Below are 15,230 nucleotides of genomic sequence, written 5' to 3' on the forward strand. Positions count from 1 at the left end.
TCAGTGTCGCCGGGACTTGTCCTCGCAGCATGTCCCCGTCACCCCGGTCCTGCAGCAGGCAGTTGCTCCAGCCTTGTCAGCCAATGGTGACAGATGGTTGAGCCGGTGGCCGCATCAGGGGGCCGTTTTCTCAGAGCCCCCACGCAGAGGGACGCGGCAGCCGGGGCCACTCTCCTCTCCTTGCACAGGGTTTGTCATCGGGGAAGATCTCAGCTGGCTGTGAGGAGCAGGAATGTGTTCCACCTGCTACCAGCCAGCGCTGAGCCCGAGTTTGTGTTTGAGTGATTTCTTAGGATAGAGGAAGGATAAACATCACCCTGGTGGGGCAGGGACTGGTAAGCGGTGGGGAGCAGAAAAAGCATGTTGTGATGAGAAGCAGGACGTCAGCACTGGAGGCTGCGGTTTTGCAAGTTGGCGCAGGCCCCTCGATGGGGGACGCCTTTGTTCCCAGCACCTCTTTCATCTTCCTCTTCTCATCCCGGAGCGGCCGAGGCAGAGCCTGGCAATTGCTAAACCCGCCATGCTGGGATGCGGTGCAGAACTGGGCTCAGGGGGTGTTTATAGAGTCATAGAATGGTTTGCGTTGAATGGAAAATCAAAGCTCATCCAGTCCAGCCCCTGCCACGAGCAGGGACATCTTCACCAGCTCAGGTTGCTCAGAGCCCCATCCAGCCTGGCCTGGGATGTCTCATGTTCATCCACCACCTCTCTGGGCAGCCTGGGCCAGGCTCTCACCACCCTCAGAGGCAACAATTTCTTCCTCATGTCCATCCTGAATCTCCCCTCTTTTAGTTTAAAACCATCACTCCTTGTCCTTTTGCTACAGACCCTGCTAAAAAGCCTGTCCCCATCTTTCTTATCAGCCTCTTTTAAGTACAGAAAGGCTGCAATAAGGTGTCCCCAGAGCCAGTCCCTGGGGTGGCTGGGTGTCCCCAACCCCTCAGGGCCAATCCCACTGACACATCTTCCCCCTGCCAGGTGTAGCAGTGCCTACGTGGGTGAGCGGTGCCAGCTGCCCAACCCCTGCCTGAGCTCCCCGTGCAAGAACGCCGGCACCTGCACCCCGGTCGTGCGCGGCAGCACCGTGGACTACACGTGCGCCTGCCGCTTGGGCTTCACCGACGAGCTCTGCCTGACGCCCCGTGACAACGTCTGCATCAGCAACCCCTGCCGCAACGGGGGCACCTGCGACCTGCTGACGCTCAGCGAGTACAAGTGCCGCTGCCCGCCGGGGTGGTCAGGTGAGGGGGTGTCACCGCGGGGCACAGGGATGTGGTGATGTGGACGGGGGGGTGGAAGGGCAGCCTGCACCAGGGGTTGCTCCTGGAAAACCCTCGTGGATGGAGAAGGATGCTGGCTCTGATTTCGGCTTGCTCCAGTGCTGGGAGAAAGGAGGGGGGGTCTGCACACCAAAGCAGGAGCTTGGGGGTCCCTGGCTGGGCGAGATGCAAGACTTGTGCACGGGGGAGGGTTTTACAGGGGGAGAGGTCGGGGGGAATTAGTTGCACCCCCTGTGAACACAGTCCCAGAACCAGCTCTGCACCCCAGCACAAAGATTGCTCCTACCAGGTGCTTGAGCTGCAGTTTGCATCCTCATCCTCCCTCCCTGCCCTCCCCAGGCAAAACCTGCCAGCAGGCCGACCCCTGCGCCTCCAACCCCTGCGCCAACGGGGGCCACTGCGTCCCCTTTGAAGCCCACTACATCTGCCGCTGCACCGCCGGCTTCCACGGGGCCAACTGCAAGCAGGACGTGAACGAATGCAACATCTCGCCACCCGTCTGCAAGAATGGCGGGAGCTGCACCAACGAGGTGGGCACGTACCAGTGCTCCTGCAAGCCGGCGTACACCGGGCAGAACTGCGAGCACCTCTACGTGCCCTGCAACCCGTCGCCCTGCCAGAACGGGGGGACGTGCCGCCAGATCGGAGACACCACCTACGACTGCACGTGCCTGCCAGGTAGGGGCTGCTGCTGAGGCGGGGGACGGGGACCAGGGACCATCTTGCAGCCCTTTTAGCCCCCCACTTAAACAAGTAGTGCCCAATCTTCCCCTGAATTTTGGCTCTGTGAGGGACAGAGCTGTTGGCTCGCTGTGCCACGTGTGTTTGAGAAGACATTGGGCAGCGATGCCCAAAGAAGGGAGATCATCTGGGGGCTTTTTATACTTGGTGATTCACCAAAATAACTCTTCCAAAACAACTGTTTCAGCAGAGGCCCCAGTGCGGATGCTCATATTCCAGAGTACGAGTGCCTTTTTCCGCTTCAGCTTAATCCACTTCCAGAATGGAATAATTAGCCCGGAATAGCTATTTTGGAAAGTTTCCGAGTGCGAAGGGAGTTGGGGAAGGGAGACCCTCTCTGTGCTCACTGCTGCTCCCTCCAGCAAGTGCTGGAGCAGCCCGGATGAATAACAGCCTCCGAAACAAAGGGCTCTTGCAGGAGGGGACCTGTCCCAGGAGCCCAGCACCCTGTACAGGAGCTCAGCACCCAGCGGGGGGAAAAAGCAGCTGTGAAAGGGCCCCCTTACCCCGTCAAGCCCTTTCACTTCTGCCTTGGGGCAGTGGTCGGCAGCGCAGTCAGGGCAGGGAGCGGAAGGGGCTGAGCGTGGCCGCCTGGAGAAACGAAATAGCTGAGTTTCCTGCCAGTGCAACCCGGGCCCGGCTCCCACGCAGTGCAGCTCCGTGCCCCTGCTGGTGCTGGGGAAAGATGCGTGATCCCTACAGGGGAGTCTTATCTTAATCTCCGACACAGGCTCACAGCATCAGTTCCCTTCCTAAAGCTTTTGGCTGCAATAACTTAAAATATCCATTAAGCATCTCAAATGCACAGGATCCTGCAGCATCTCCTGCTTCCCCCCGCACCTGCTCACCCATCCTTAGGGGCAGCACTGGGGCTGACCGGGCAGCCAGGGAAGGAAGCCTTTCCTCCCAGGATGAGCCGGTGCAGCCAGAGGGGATGCTCAGCGGCAGCGCCATTGCCGCAGGGACAGGCAGGAGGAGCTGGTCCTGCCCTGCTGTTCTGCTGACGAGGCACTTTCCCCGGCGCAGCCCAAGTGTCGGGCACGTCGAGGTGAGGTATAGCCCCGAGGGAGCATCCCTACCGCAACGGCACCGACGCTTTCACGCCCATCTGCGGCTTCGTGGGCTGCTCCCCACAGATCTACATGCTGCTCGGGCTGGTTTGCCACCTGCGGGGCAGCACAGCCCCTGCTCGCGGGGGACAGGGGGGTCCCCTGGCAGCCCTGCCATCCGGCACGGCTCGCTGCAGGAGCTGCCTCGGCTTTAGGCGGAGGCAGGGGGGACCGGGGGCCGTTTTTCATGATAAGAGGGTGATTGATACGCTGGTATGCGGCGCAGCGGACCTGAAACAATGTCCCCTTTTCATTCATGGAGAGGCCTGGTCGGACCGAGTTTCTTCAAGTTAAACTAATCTCATCTGTTTTATCATGCCATCGCTGTAGAATGTAACCTTGAGTTTAAAGTAATTGCGGTACTAATTACTCATTCAGATGGTTCAAAATGAGTTAATCCTGGTATCTAGGACATTGCCAGTTATTGCTGTTCAGTCTCAGCCCAGCTGCTTAAAAATGGGGTGCAAGCAACTTTATCTGCTTTGGATTCTACCATCAATCATTAATAGCTGTTGTTGCTCCTCGTGTGACGGAGCTGAGGCTGCAGGGGAAAGGAAAATATGGTCTTTTGGAGAGAGTGAGGGGAAAACCCCAATCTGGGCCAGGGTCTGGGGTCCGGTGGAGGATGAGCCTGGGCAGCGCAGTCCCTTCCCATGGCGGAGCAGTGAGCTGCCTGTGCGGGGAGCAGCCCGGTCTGGACCTGCAGAACGCCTGGGGGAGTTTGGGGAGCTGCCGGGACATGCCGGCACAGCGGGGAGCTGGTGTTGGGCTGGCATCACCGTCCTGATCCTCAGTGCCTGGGCAGGCAGGGGAGGTGACGCCTGATGGTGGCTGGGTCAAGGGCTTTGGGGTCTTAGAGTAAATGCAGCTCTTAACCCAGGTGGCAGGTGGAGGGGGATGAGGAGGGTTGGCAGGTGCCCTGGGAAGGGTCTGGCTGTTTCATTTCTGCTGGAGAGGCCGGGGTGGTGTGGTTTCCACGCGTGCCGCACGATGCAAGTGATAACACAAACCTGAGCAGCCGGACTCGCCAGGCGAGCAGCAGGCTGGGACCAGCACTGCGTGGGGCGGTGGGTCGTCCTGCCAGGGCTTGGATTTCCCCCCCAGGGAAAGCACTGCTGCTGAGGCTCTTTACATGAGAAGTTAAAAGCTGGTGATTCAGCACCAGGTGCTGCAAGCCTTTGTGGGAGCAGCTCTGGTTTATCCTGGCTTGCCACAGAGCCGGATCTGCTGCTGCTTGGGGCAAGTGTCTCCGGAGCCGGGGGCTTTGGCAGACAAGCCCCAGGCCGGGGATGCCCCATCTGCCATGCGCGGAGGAAGCCGCTGCTGTTTGCTCCAGGATGGTGCCCTGGCAGGGAAACCTGCACGGCAGAACCAAGCCCCAGCAGAGGCGAGACAGGGCTGGGGATGAAACCAGTCTCAAAGCTGGGCTGGGAGCGCCTGGCGCACACTCGACACCCGATAATGATCATCCTGCCATGGGCGGTGGGGTGGCAGGGGGCTGGGGCAGTGGCACGGCAAGTTGGTGGGTCGGTGTCACGGCAGATGTCTCCTCTGTGCAGGGTTCACAGGCCAGAACTGTGAGGAGAACATCAATGACTGTCCGGGCAACAACTGTAAGAATGGAGGCACCTGCGTGGATGGTGTCAACACCTACAACTGCCAGTGCCCACCCGAGTGGACAGGTAACACCGCTGCTGCGGCCAGGGTGGCACAGCGCTGGGCTGGGAGGGTGGATCCCGCCCTGAGGAGAACAGGGGACCGGGATGGGGACAGCTGTCCTGCTTCTCAGCAACGCTGCAGAACCCACAGGAGCTGACATGGTGCCCTGTCCCCTGGCAGGTCAGTACTGCACCGAGGACGTGGATGAGTGCCAGCTGATGCCCAACGCCTGCCAGAATGGAGGCACCTGCCACAACAACCACGGCGGCTACAACTGTGTCTGTGTCAATGGCTGGACAGGCGAGGACTGCAGCGAGAACATAGATGACTGTGCCATGGCCGCCTGCTTCCACGGGGCCACCTGCCATGACCGAGTGGCCTCCTTCTACTGCGAGTGCCCCCACGGGCGCACAGGTGAGGTCCCGTCCCATCCTGGAGTGGGGTGGCAGCACCCCACCTGTCCCTTGGCTCCCAGCTGAGTCTTGGCATGACTTGTGTACCCATCACCCTTGACGTGCGCCTGAATTTTGCGGCCCAGGTTTGCTGTGCCACCTCGATGACGCCTGCATCAGCAACCCCTGCAACGAGGGCTCCAACTGCGACACCAACCCCGTCAACGGCAAAGCCATCTGCACTTGTCCCTCGGGGTACATGGGGCCAGCCTGCAACCAGGACGTGGACGAGTGTTCGCTGGGTGAGCAGCGGGGCTGAGCTCGCACGAGCAGCTGGGAAAGCGCCGGTGCAGCCGGGAGCGTGTCCTGTGAGCTGTGGTTGTGTGTTGCAGGAGCCAACCCTTGTGAGCACGCAGGGAAATGCATCAACACCCAGGGCTCCTTCCAGTGCCAGTGCCTGCAGGGCTACTCGGGCCCTCGCTGTGAAATTGATGTCAACGAGTGTCTCTCCAACCCCTGCCAGAACGATGCCACCTGCCTGGACCAGATTGGGGAGTTCCAGTGCATCTGCATGCCCGGTGGGTGGGCGGCCCCGCGGACCCCTGCCGCGGTGATGGGTGCGGGTGGCAGGAGGGCTCCGGGTGCCCCTGAGCCTCAGCTTGGTGTTGGTTTGGGTGAGGAGCCACGGGGACCGCACCAAAAAGAAAGAGCTTGGTAAAGATTGCATGGTCTCCCACAGCAATGTGGAGATAGGGGTGAGAGTTGGGCACCATTTGCTCTCTACAACTATCCGAAAGGAGGTTGTAGCATGGAGGGTGTTGGTCTCTTCTCCCAAGTGACAAATGACCGGACAAGAGGAAATGGCCTCAAGTTGCACCAGGGGATGTTCAGATTGGATATTAGGAACAATTTCTTCCCAGGGAGGGTTGTCAGGCGTTAGAACAGGCTGCCCAGGGCAGTGGTGGGATCACCATCCCTGGAGGGGTGTAGAACACCTATAGAGGAGGTTCTTACGGACATGGTTTAGTGCTAGATTTAGGTTATGGTTGGACCTGATGATTTTAAGGGTGTCTTCGAAGCAAAATGATTCTATGATCAGCCCTGCTCTGGACTCCTCTTGCCAGCTTTGATCAAGCCAAGGGCAGAGAGGTGGACAACCACGGAGCAGCTTGTGCTTCTGGTCCCACCACCTGTAGCACAGCTCCTGAGCCACCTTTGTAAAGCTGGCGTTCCAAATGCGTCCTGGTGTCACCTGCTCATTCCATGCGTCGTGCCGGCCCTGTGCCACGGCACTGATGGTGTGGCGGGTCTCTCGGCAGGTTACGAGGGGGTTTACTGCGAGATCAACACGGACGAGTGCGCCAGCAGCCCCTGCCTGCACAATGGCAACTGCCTCGACAAGATCAACGAGTTCCACTGCGAGTGCCCCACTGGTACGTGGCATCCATCCCACTGCCATCGTGGTGACAAAGCCATGATGCATCCCGGCTCAGAGCCCAAAATGGGCTCCTTAAATTCCAGAACCCCTTGAAATGGGGAGAGTGGGCTGAGCACCTCTCAGCGCTTTTGGTGGGGGATTCCCCCATCGTGGTGAGGGGCTGAGCCCCGCTCAGCGATGCTGCTCTAGGTCCGGCCCATGGGAGAGGGGAAGGAGGATTAAACCCCGTGGCTTTGCACTTGAAAAGGCCCCTCTCTGGGAAGGAGGGCTGGCGGGGGCCGCACCAGCAGCTTTGAATGCGGTGTCAAAGTCACGGGGTGGAGCGGAGAATGGGGAGACGGTTAATCTGTGAAAGGAGGTTTTGAAGTTCAGAGACTTTGCTCCTCTAGAGATGTAAATAAGATGCTCTCAATGGCGGGTCGCAGCCCCGCATTCAGGGCCCCCAGCAGCCATCCCCATGGAAACCCGGCGCCCCGGCCGGGAGGCGGGGGGGGCCCGGCGGGATCTGCCTGGCGGAGGGGGGAGCCTGGCGAGTTCGGGGACGTGACTTCTCCATCCATCCCAGGCTTCAACGGGCACCTGTGCCAGTTCGACATCGACGAGTGCGCCAGCACCCCCTGCAAGAACGGTGCCAAGTGCGTGGACGGGCCCAACACCTACAGCTGCGAGTGCACCGAAGGTGAGGGGTCCCAGGGGGCTCAGGGGGTCCCACCCTGACAGGCAAGAACAAACAACCTTCTACCCCATGATGTGCCATAAATTGCCAAATTATTAACAAGCGCCCACCTCCCCAAGCACCTGCAATGGGCGGTGGTCCCCAAACCCCGCAGCAGCAGGGTCGGTCCCTGCTGATGTGCCTCTGAGGGACAGGACTGTCCCTTTCCCAAGCGGTGGCAGAGCAAACTGAGCCCTGCTGTCCCTTGAGCTGGGCTTAACGAGCCCAGTGCTCATTAGGTGTGGCCCCGCAGCAGCCATGCCGCCTGGGCGATGGGCGGCAGCGAGGGGGATGGCAGGAAGGAAGGAATAAAGCTGCCTCTATGGGGACGCAAGGTGCAGGGCTGTGGGGGCTCGTCGACCGAAACCCAAGGAGCGGTTGCACAAAATGATGACTTGAGCCCCGGTGGCAAACAGTGGCTCTTTTGTGGAGCAGCTCCCGCCAGAAATCTTCCAGCTGAATGGCCTCTAATTAGTGTCTTGCTAATGCCAAGCCCCGATGAAAAGCTGCTATGTGGGCTTGGCGGGGTCTAGTCAAAGCTGTACTTTGTCCTCGGCTCTCCACCCCCAGCCCAGTGGGGAGGGAGCCGGCCAGGAGAATAGGATCTGCTGGGGGGGTTATTATTCGGGGGTGCCTGTGGCCGGCCCCCCCGCACACTCCAGGACGAACCGCGGGCGAGCGCGGGGCCCCACTCCTGAGCTGAGGCGGCTTAATGCGGGTCATTGTGCGCCCCGGGACAAAGCCCACAAGCTGGGGGCTGACCGGCCCGGCCGCCGGCACACTGGGGTGCTCCCCTGCGTGCGTGTCGCTCCCAGGGGTCCCGGGCTCATGGCGGGGCGGGTGGGCAGGTCACATCACCCCCATGCACTGCCCCACACCTAGCCAGGGTGGGAAGGAGTGTCCCCCATCCTCACCCCTCATCCCCCATTCTCACCCCATGTGTCCCATCCTGACCCTGTGTCCCTCCCGCTGGTGGCAGGTTTCACAGGCGCTCACTGTGAGATCGACATCGATGAGTGTGACCCTGACCCGTGCCACTATGGGACCTGCAAGGACAGCATCGCCTCCTTCACCTGCCTCTGCCAGCCCGGCTACACAGGCCACCGCTGCGACATCAACATCAACGAGTGCCAGAGCCAGCCCTGCAAAAATGGGGGGACCTGCCAGGACAGGAACAACGCCTACAACTGCCTCTGCCTCAAAGGGACCACGGGTGCGCAGGAGGGACCCCCCGGGGGCTCTATGCGGGTTGGCTGTGCCACACAGCACCCCAGTCCCATCCCCGTCCTCAGGCGGGTTGGCCCTGGGCCACCGCCAGCAGCCGCCCTGGTGCCGGGGCTGGCCCGGGGGCATCCTCAGCGAGGGCCAGTTCTCCCGGTTTGGGGAACCTCACCCCAGCCGGGAGCTGGGGAGCCGCTTGCGGTGGAGGCACTTTGTTGTGGAGCAGCGGTCGGTGCTGATGAGCTTCGTTTTGCCTCCTCAGGGGGTCTGGGGACCCCCTAATGGCACCGCTCTCCTTTCCAGGGCCCAATTGCGAGATCAACCTGGACGACTGCGCCAGCAACCCCTGCGACTACGGCAAGTGCATTGACAAGATCAACAGCTACGAGTGCACCTGCGAGCCTGGGTACACAGGTGAGCGCAGGGCATGGTGGCCACCACGGTGCCCTGGGGACCTGGTCCAGATCCAGCCTGCCATGGGGAGTCCTGGGATGCCTGTGGCTGGGGGTGTCCCACACAGCCAGGGCAAGGGGACAGCCAAGAGGGGAGATGCTTCCATCCCGCTTTCGGGAGGTTTTGCACCCTTTGTTCAGGAGGGTGACCCCGGCTCAATCCGAAATCAAAGGGGTGTCTGGTGCCACGAATTTGACTCCCGCTGCGCCCACTCCCATGGGTATCGGGTTGCCGCCTCGTCCGACTGGTTTGTTTGATCGCTGCTGGAAATGGCGGAGAGCTTTGATGGGAGCAGCCCCCACCTCTCCCCACTCGCGCGGCCCCTTGTCCGCCTGCCCGCCGGGAACCAAAATAAAGCCCGGCTTTGTCAGCCGCGGCAGGTAGGGTTACAGGCTGAAACCGGCTCCCTTCGTTATTCCCTCCTGGACCAAACAAGGACAGGGCATGGCCTCTTCCCAGTCGTGTTTAATTAAGCTAGGCAGGCGATAGAAGGGTGTGAAGTCACCCTACCCGGGGGGCAGCCCTGCTCCCCACGTGTGCCCGGAGATTTGAGATTCCAGCAGCCGTTCATTGGGTGGCTGGACAGGGACCTGCCTGGTGGGTGCCCCCCCGGGAGGTGGCACACACCCACCCTGCATCCCATGGGGTGACATTTCCTCACATCCCCCCACCCCTTTTCCCAGGGCGCATGTGCAACATCAACATTGACGAGTGCTCCAGCAACCCCTGCCACAACGGGGGCACCTGCAAGGATGGCATCAATGGCTTCACCTGCATCTGCCCCGAGGGCTTCCACGACCCCAAGTGTCTGTCTGAAGTGAACGAGTGTAACAGCAACCCCTGCATCCACGGGAAATGCCATGACGGGTTGAACGGGTAGGCTGGAGGGTGCGGGGACCCTGGGGGGCTGTTGGGACCGAAGGGCCACCAGCAAAGTTAAGTTTAGAGACAGGGTGAGCAGCTGCCCCTGGTGCTTGTCCATGCTCTGTGCTAGTCCCAAGGGATGTCTCCCCTCAGGGACACAGTGGGGAGCCTGGACTTTGGAGCCAGGAGGGCCACGTTGGACCAGAACTGTGCTTTATGCCCCAATTTTCCCCCAAAGCTACAGGTGTGACTGCGACCCAGGCTGGAGTGGGACAAACTGTGACATTAACAATAATGAGTGTGAATCCAACCCCTGCATGAACGGTGGCACCTGCAAGGACATGACCAGCGGCTACATCTGCACCTGCAGGGAGGGCTTCAGCGGTAAGGGACTCCGAGGAGCTCTGGGTGGGGGTCCCCATGACACTGGACAGGCGGGAGACTCCTCTGTGAGCTGCTGGAGACCCCAGCTCTGGGTGGGAGATGTGGCAGTGCATGGCATGGGGACCCTCAGCAGGGCTGGAGCTGAGAGCAGGAGGCTCTTCCAGGGTGATGGGTGGGCTATTGCCACTGTTCCCATGTCCCCACAGCCCCCTCACACCAGCACACCTCCATCACAGTCGCTTTTATCTGTTTTTCTCAACACAGGACCCAACTGCCAGACCAATATCAACGAATGCGCTTCCAACCCCTGCCTGAACCAGGGCACGTGCATCGACGACGTTGCCGGCTACACCTGCAACTGTCTCCTGCCCTACACAGGTGAGGGGGCTCCCTGAACCCCCTATGCCCTTGCTGGGGCTCCCGCTTCAGCTGTGACAGAAAATTGGTCCCTTTGCATGTGCAACAAGCCAGCACCAAGTGTGGAGGCTTCCGTCGCTCTGCCCCGCCGTGGGGCTGCCCATGGCCGCGGCTCCACCTCCATGTGCCACGCTGCAGATGGAGGAAATTTGGAGGAGCTTTAGGAAGTGGCCAGCCAAGGCTTCCTCCCTCGTCTTCCTCCTCCTTCTCCTCCTGGAGGCCACCGAGGAGGTGGCTCAGCCACAGCGACCGCCCCACTCACACCCCGCTGGCCCAGGGGGTCGGCGCTGCCGGCAGCCCCGTTCTCCTGCCACGATGCTCGTGCTGGAAAAAGCGAGGAGAGGCCGAGGGGCCGGGGAATTCTGCTGAGCCGATTCCTGTTTGCCGGCCTCCCGCTTCCTCTCGCACAGAGCGGCAGCCGGTGCACAATTGCAGGAAGCCGTGAGCCGTTTCCTGCCCTCGGCAGTGGCCATAGAAACCCCTGGGGGGGATGGGGACGGGGCAGGCGGGGAGGGGAAGGCTCTGGAAAATAGCAAAGGCCAGTTTGGGAGATACTGGCTGACAGGGAAGATAAGGGTTCGGAGGGAACGTGTCCCTTGGCTGGACGTAAACAGGAAAAGCGGCTGAGAGGGACATGGCGGGGGTGCAAGAGGGGAAAGACACCCCGAGCAGCGCTTCCCTGCCAAGGGAAGTGTGCAGCACTTTAGTGCAGCCCAGATTGCCAGGACTTAAATGATTTGGGGGGGACTAAGGTCATGGGGGACTGGGGGTGGAGGAGCTGGTCCTGGCTGGGCTGCCCTGGGGCAGTGGAGAAGCCCAGGACTGGCAGCACCCCAGGGCAGGGGATGGGGCAGCAGGGTCTTGTCCCACCCGTCCGTTTGGTTGGGTGTCAGCGGGTGCTTGTGCCTGTGCAGGAGCCACCTGCGAGGACGTGCTGGCCCCCTGCGCTGGCGGTCCCTGCAAGAATGGCGGCGAGTGCCGGGAGTCGGAAGACTACGAGAGCTTCTCCTGCAGTTGCCCCTCCGGCTGGCAAGGTAGGGGCACAGCGCTCGGCCTCGGGGCCCACAGCCGGGTGGGCAAGACACAGCCATCGCCTGTGGTTTGCTGCAAACAGTACCCAAGATGTCACCGTGATCCTCGGGGCTTTTGCCAGTGCCTCCAGCCCACACAGTCCCTGTCCCCCTCCGTCCTGCAGGTCAGACGTGTGAGATCGACATCAACGAGTGTGTGAAAAGCCCCTGCCGCAATGGGGCCACCTGCCAGAACACCAACGGGAGCTACCGCTGCGCCTGCAGGACCGGCTTCACCGGCCGCAACTGCGACACCGACATCGACGACTGCAAGCCCAGTAAGAGCAGGGACCACACTCAGCCTGGTCCTGAGCCATCGGCTTCTCTGCCCCTCCTGGGGCTGGGATCCTGCTCCCCGTGGACAGGCGAGCCCCAGCCGCTGCTCCAGGCTGTGCTGCGAGCCCTGCTCGGGCTTTTGGGCATCTCGAGCACCTGCTGGTGGAGTTGCGTCAGTCCAAGGCCAGATGGGAGGTGGCAGGAAGGACACTGGGGGGGGAGAGTGACGTGCAGGCAGTGAGCAAGTGTGTCCCATGTGCCATCGTTGCTCCCAGTCCCCCGGCGGGGCTGGGCTGGCCTCTGCCTGGTCTGTGGGCTCTGTCCCATCCCTCTGTGTGGCCAGGGGACGTGTGGGGACGGGACAGCAAGGCTGGACTGTCACATCCTCACATTCACATCCCTCCTCTCCAGATCCGTGCCACAACGGTGGCTCCTGCTCAGATGGTGTCGGCACGTTCTTCTGTGAGTGCCTGGCTGGTTTCCGCGGGCCGAAGTGCGAGGAGGACATCAATGAGTGCGCCAGCAACCCCTGCAAGAACGGTGCCAACTGCACCGACTGCGTCAACAGCTACACCTGCACCTGCCCCTCTGGCTTTAGCGGCATCCACTGCGAGAACAACACACCTGACTGCACAGAGAGGTACAGCCCGATGTGGGCACAGTCTCTGTCGGGGCTGGAACCAGGGGCTGAGGTCCCTGTGCTGCCCTGGGCTGGTTTGGGGGGCTTTGGTGTGGGACACGATCAACTGTGACTCACTGGGACATGATGTCTGTGTTCCCAGCTCCTGCTTCAACGGTGGGACCTGCGTGGATGGCATCAACACCTTCACCTGCCTCTGTCCTCCCGGCTTCACGGGCAGTTACTGCGAGCACGACATTAACGAGTGTGACTCCAAGCCGTGCCTGAACGGGGGCACGTGTCAGGACAGCTACGGGACGTACAAGTGCACTTGTCCCCAGGGATACACAGGGCTCAACTGCCAGGTAGAGGAGCCTTGGGCTGTGGGCTGCTGTCCCATGTCCGTCCCTGCATGCTGGCCATGGGGGTGCGGGGAGTCACTGCAGTCTCCATGGCTGCAGAAGCACTGCTGGGTCCTGACCCCTGTCCCTTGCTCTGCTCCTCCAGAACCTGGTGCGTTGGTGCGACTCCTCTCCCTGCAAAAACGGAGGCAAGTGCTGGCAGACCAACAACCTGTACCGCTGCGAGTGCAACAGCGGGTGGACAGGGCTCTACTGCGATGTCCCCAGTGTCTCCTGCGAGGTGGCTGCCAAGCAGCAAGGTGAGTCCCTGCCATGGATACAGCCTCACAGGGCCAGGGTGGGATCCCCAGGTGCCCCCTGCGCAGGGACTCGCTCAGTTCTCATGGGGATCTTTGGCACAACCGGAGTGATCTCAAGGATTGCTGTAATGTGCACTCCCTGAGGCTGCAGTCCTGGCTGCGATCCCCGGTGGGACATGCGGTGACCAGGACGTGGGTGTCACCAAGGTCACAGCGTCTCACTCTGCTCTTCCTGGCAGGTATCGACGTAGCACATCTCTGCAGAAATTCGGGGCTCTGTGTGGACACTGGCAACACTCACTTCTGCCGCTGCCAGGCCGGCTACACCGGCAGCTACTGCGAGGAGCAGGTGGACGAGTGTTCCCCCAACCCCTGCCAGAACGGAGCCACCTGCACGGACTACCTGGGAGGCTACTCCTGCGAGGTGGGTGCTGCAGGGAGACAGAGATGCACAGGGAGAAGACAGCAGTTACTGCCCTTCTGCTGCCCAAGGAGCTGCCCCAGTTTCAGGCTGGCTCGATGCCCCTGTCCCGCGGTGGACGCCGGGCTGCTGACCGCTCCTGCAGCCGAGTGGGAGCTGCGCCAGCCCCTCTGACCATTCTCTTCTCTCCTTTGCAGTGTGTGGCTGGATATCATGGAGTTAACTGCTCAGAGGAGATCAATGAGTGCTTGTCTCACCCATGCCAGAACGGAGGAACCTGCATTGATCTCATCAATACCTACAAATGCTCCTGCCCCAGAGGAACTCAAGGTAAATTAATTCCCCAGGCTGGCACATTAGTGGGCTGAGCGCGGATATCCTCGGGAGCTGCTCATTAGCTGCTCGGGCTAGCAGAAGCAAATGCAACGGTAGAGTTCTGTGTTTGTGGGCGAGCTTAGCCGTCAAGGCCACGCAGCCTTGGCCGCGCGGTGCTGCGTGTCCCCTGCCCGAGTGGCGCTCAGGCTCAGCCCCTCCACAGGGACGGGTCACGCAAAGGGACCAGCGGGCACCCCGATACTGTTTGATGAGCTGTGTGGGTTGTTCCCCCATTTCTCTAGGGGTGCACTGTGAGATCAATGTGGATGACTGCAGCCCTTTCTTTGATCCCGTCACCCTGGGGCCCAAGTGCTTTAACAATGGCAAGTGCACGGATCGGGTGGGCGGCTACAGCTGCATCTGCCCCCCTGGCTTTGTAGGGGAGCGCTGCGAGGGAGACGTCAACGAGTGCCTGTCCAACCCCTGCGACGCCCGCGGCACCCAGAACTGCGTGCAGCGGGTCAACGACTACAAATGCGAGTGCCGACCTGGCTACGCGGGTGAGCGCCGCGTCCCCCACAGCTCCCCGCGCCCGTCCCCACAGCCCCAGCCGCTCCCAGCACCTTGCACGCCTTCCTCTGCCCCTCACGCGCTCCTCTCCCTCGCAGGCCGACGCTGTGACACCGTGGTGGACGGCTGTAAAGGCAAACCCTGCCGGAACGGTGGGACGTGCGCAGTTGCCAGCAACACTGGCCGTGGCTTCATCTGCAAGTGCCCCCCGGTAGGTACCTGATCCTCTCCAGTTCTGAGCATGGGGTGTTGCATGGGAAAGGGACAGGCCAGGAGACAGTTTAGCCTCTGAGGGTTCCCCAGCTGGGACAGCCAGGAGCAGGTGTGAGGGGGCAGATGTTTTGCTCTGGGTGCTTGCTGGAAGAAGGTGTATCTGTATGTCCCTCCTCATTTGCAAGGAGACTGGCTTTGGGTGAAGGACGAGGAGGCAGCTCAGCCCTGCAGGTACCACACACAGCCCTGCAGGTACCACACACAGCCCTGCAGGACAGGCTCTTGCCTGGGTGACCATTATTCGCACCACGTCAAGGTGGAACAGGCAGCTATGAAGAAGAGCTCCTTTCATTTTGAGGCAGATGCTCTAAGAGTGTTTACATTCCACATTATTCTTGCCCATCACTAGCTT

The 15,230-nt window shown here is 61.1% G+C and overlaps 1 protein-coding gene across 2 annotated transcripts in view; it reads left to right on the plus strand.

Annotated features, from left to right (window-relative positions):
- NOTCH1 (notch receptor 1) overlaps positions 1 to 15,230 on the plus strand; it is a gene marked incomplete at both ends in the record, with an annotated part of 40,585 nt that overhangs the window by 17,291 nt on the left and 8,064 nt on the right. Inside the window, 22 exons of one of the 2 annotated variants that reach the window (XM_080355846.1) lie at positions 979 to 1,241; positions 1,620 to 1,958; positions 4,690 to 4,812; positions 4,970 to 5,203; positions 5,328 to 5,483; positions 5,574 to 5,759; positions 6,501 to 6,614; positions 7,185 to 7,298; positions 8,314 to 8,547; positions 8,859 to 8,969; positions 9,692 to 9,884; positions 10,111 to 10,256; positions 10,521 to 10,634; positions 11,588 to 11,707; positions 11,869 to 12,021; positions 12,431 to 12,659; positions 12,802 to 13,003; positions 13,146 to 13,299; positions 13,539 to 13,723; positions 13,918 to 14,050; positions 14,338 to 14,595; positions 14,704 to 14,816. In XM_080355846.1, the coding sequence (XP_080211972.1) occupies positions 979 to 1,241; positions 1,620 to 1,958; positions 4,690 to 4,812; positions 4,970 to 5,203; positions 5,328 to 5,483; positions 5,574 to 5,759; positions 6,501 to 6,614; positions 7,185 to 7,298; positions 8,314 to 8,547; positions 8,859 to 8,969; positions 9,692 to 9,884; positions 10,111 to 10,256; positions 10,521 to 10,634; positions 11,588 to 11,707; positions 11,869 to 12,021; positions 12,431 to 12,659; positions 12,802 to 13,003; positions 13,146 to 13,299; positions 13,539 to 13,723; positions 13,918 to 14,050; positions 14,338 to 14,595; positions 14,704 to 14,816 (3,874 nt within the window). The remainder of the gene's footprint in view (positions 1 to 978; positions 1,242 to 1,619; positions 1,959 to 4,689; positions 4,813 to 4,969; positions 5,204 to 5,327; positions 5,484 to 5,573; positions 5,760 to 6,500; positions 6,615 to 7,184; positions 7,299 to 8,313; positions 8,548 to 8,858; positions 8,970 to 9,691; positions 9,885 to 10,110; positions 10,257 to 10,520; positions 10,635 to 11,587; positions 11,708 to 11,868; positions 12,022 to 12,430; positions 12,660 to 12,801; positions 13,004 to 13,145; positions 13,300 to 13,538; positions 13,724 to 13,917; positions 14,051 to 14,337; positions 14,596 to 14,703; positions 14,817 to 15,230) is intronic. The other variant, XM_080355847.1, reaches the window with a different exon arrangement.

Source organism: Nesoenas mayeri (genome assembly GCF_963082525.1).
Source record: "Nesoenas mayeri genome assembly, chromosome: 18".
NCBI classification, from domain to species: domain Eukaryota; kingdom Metazoa; phylum Chordata; class Aves; order Columbiformes; family Columbidae; genus Nesoenas; species Nesoenas mayeri.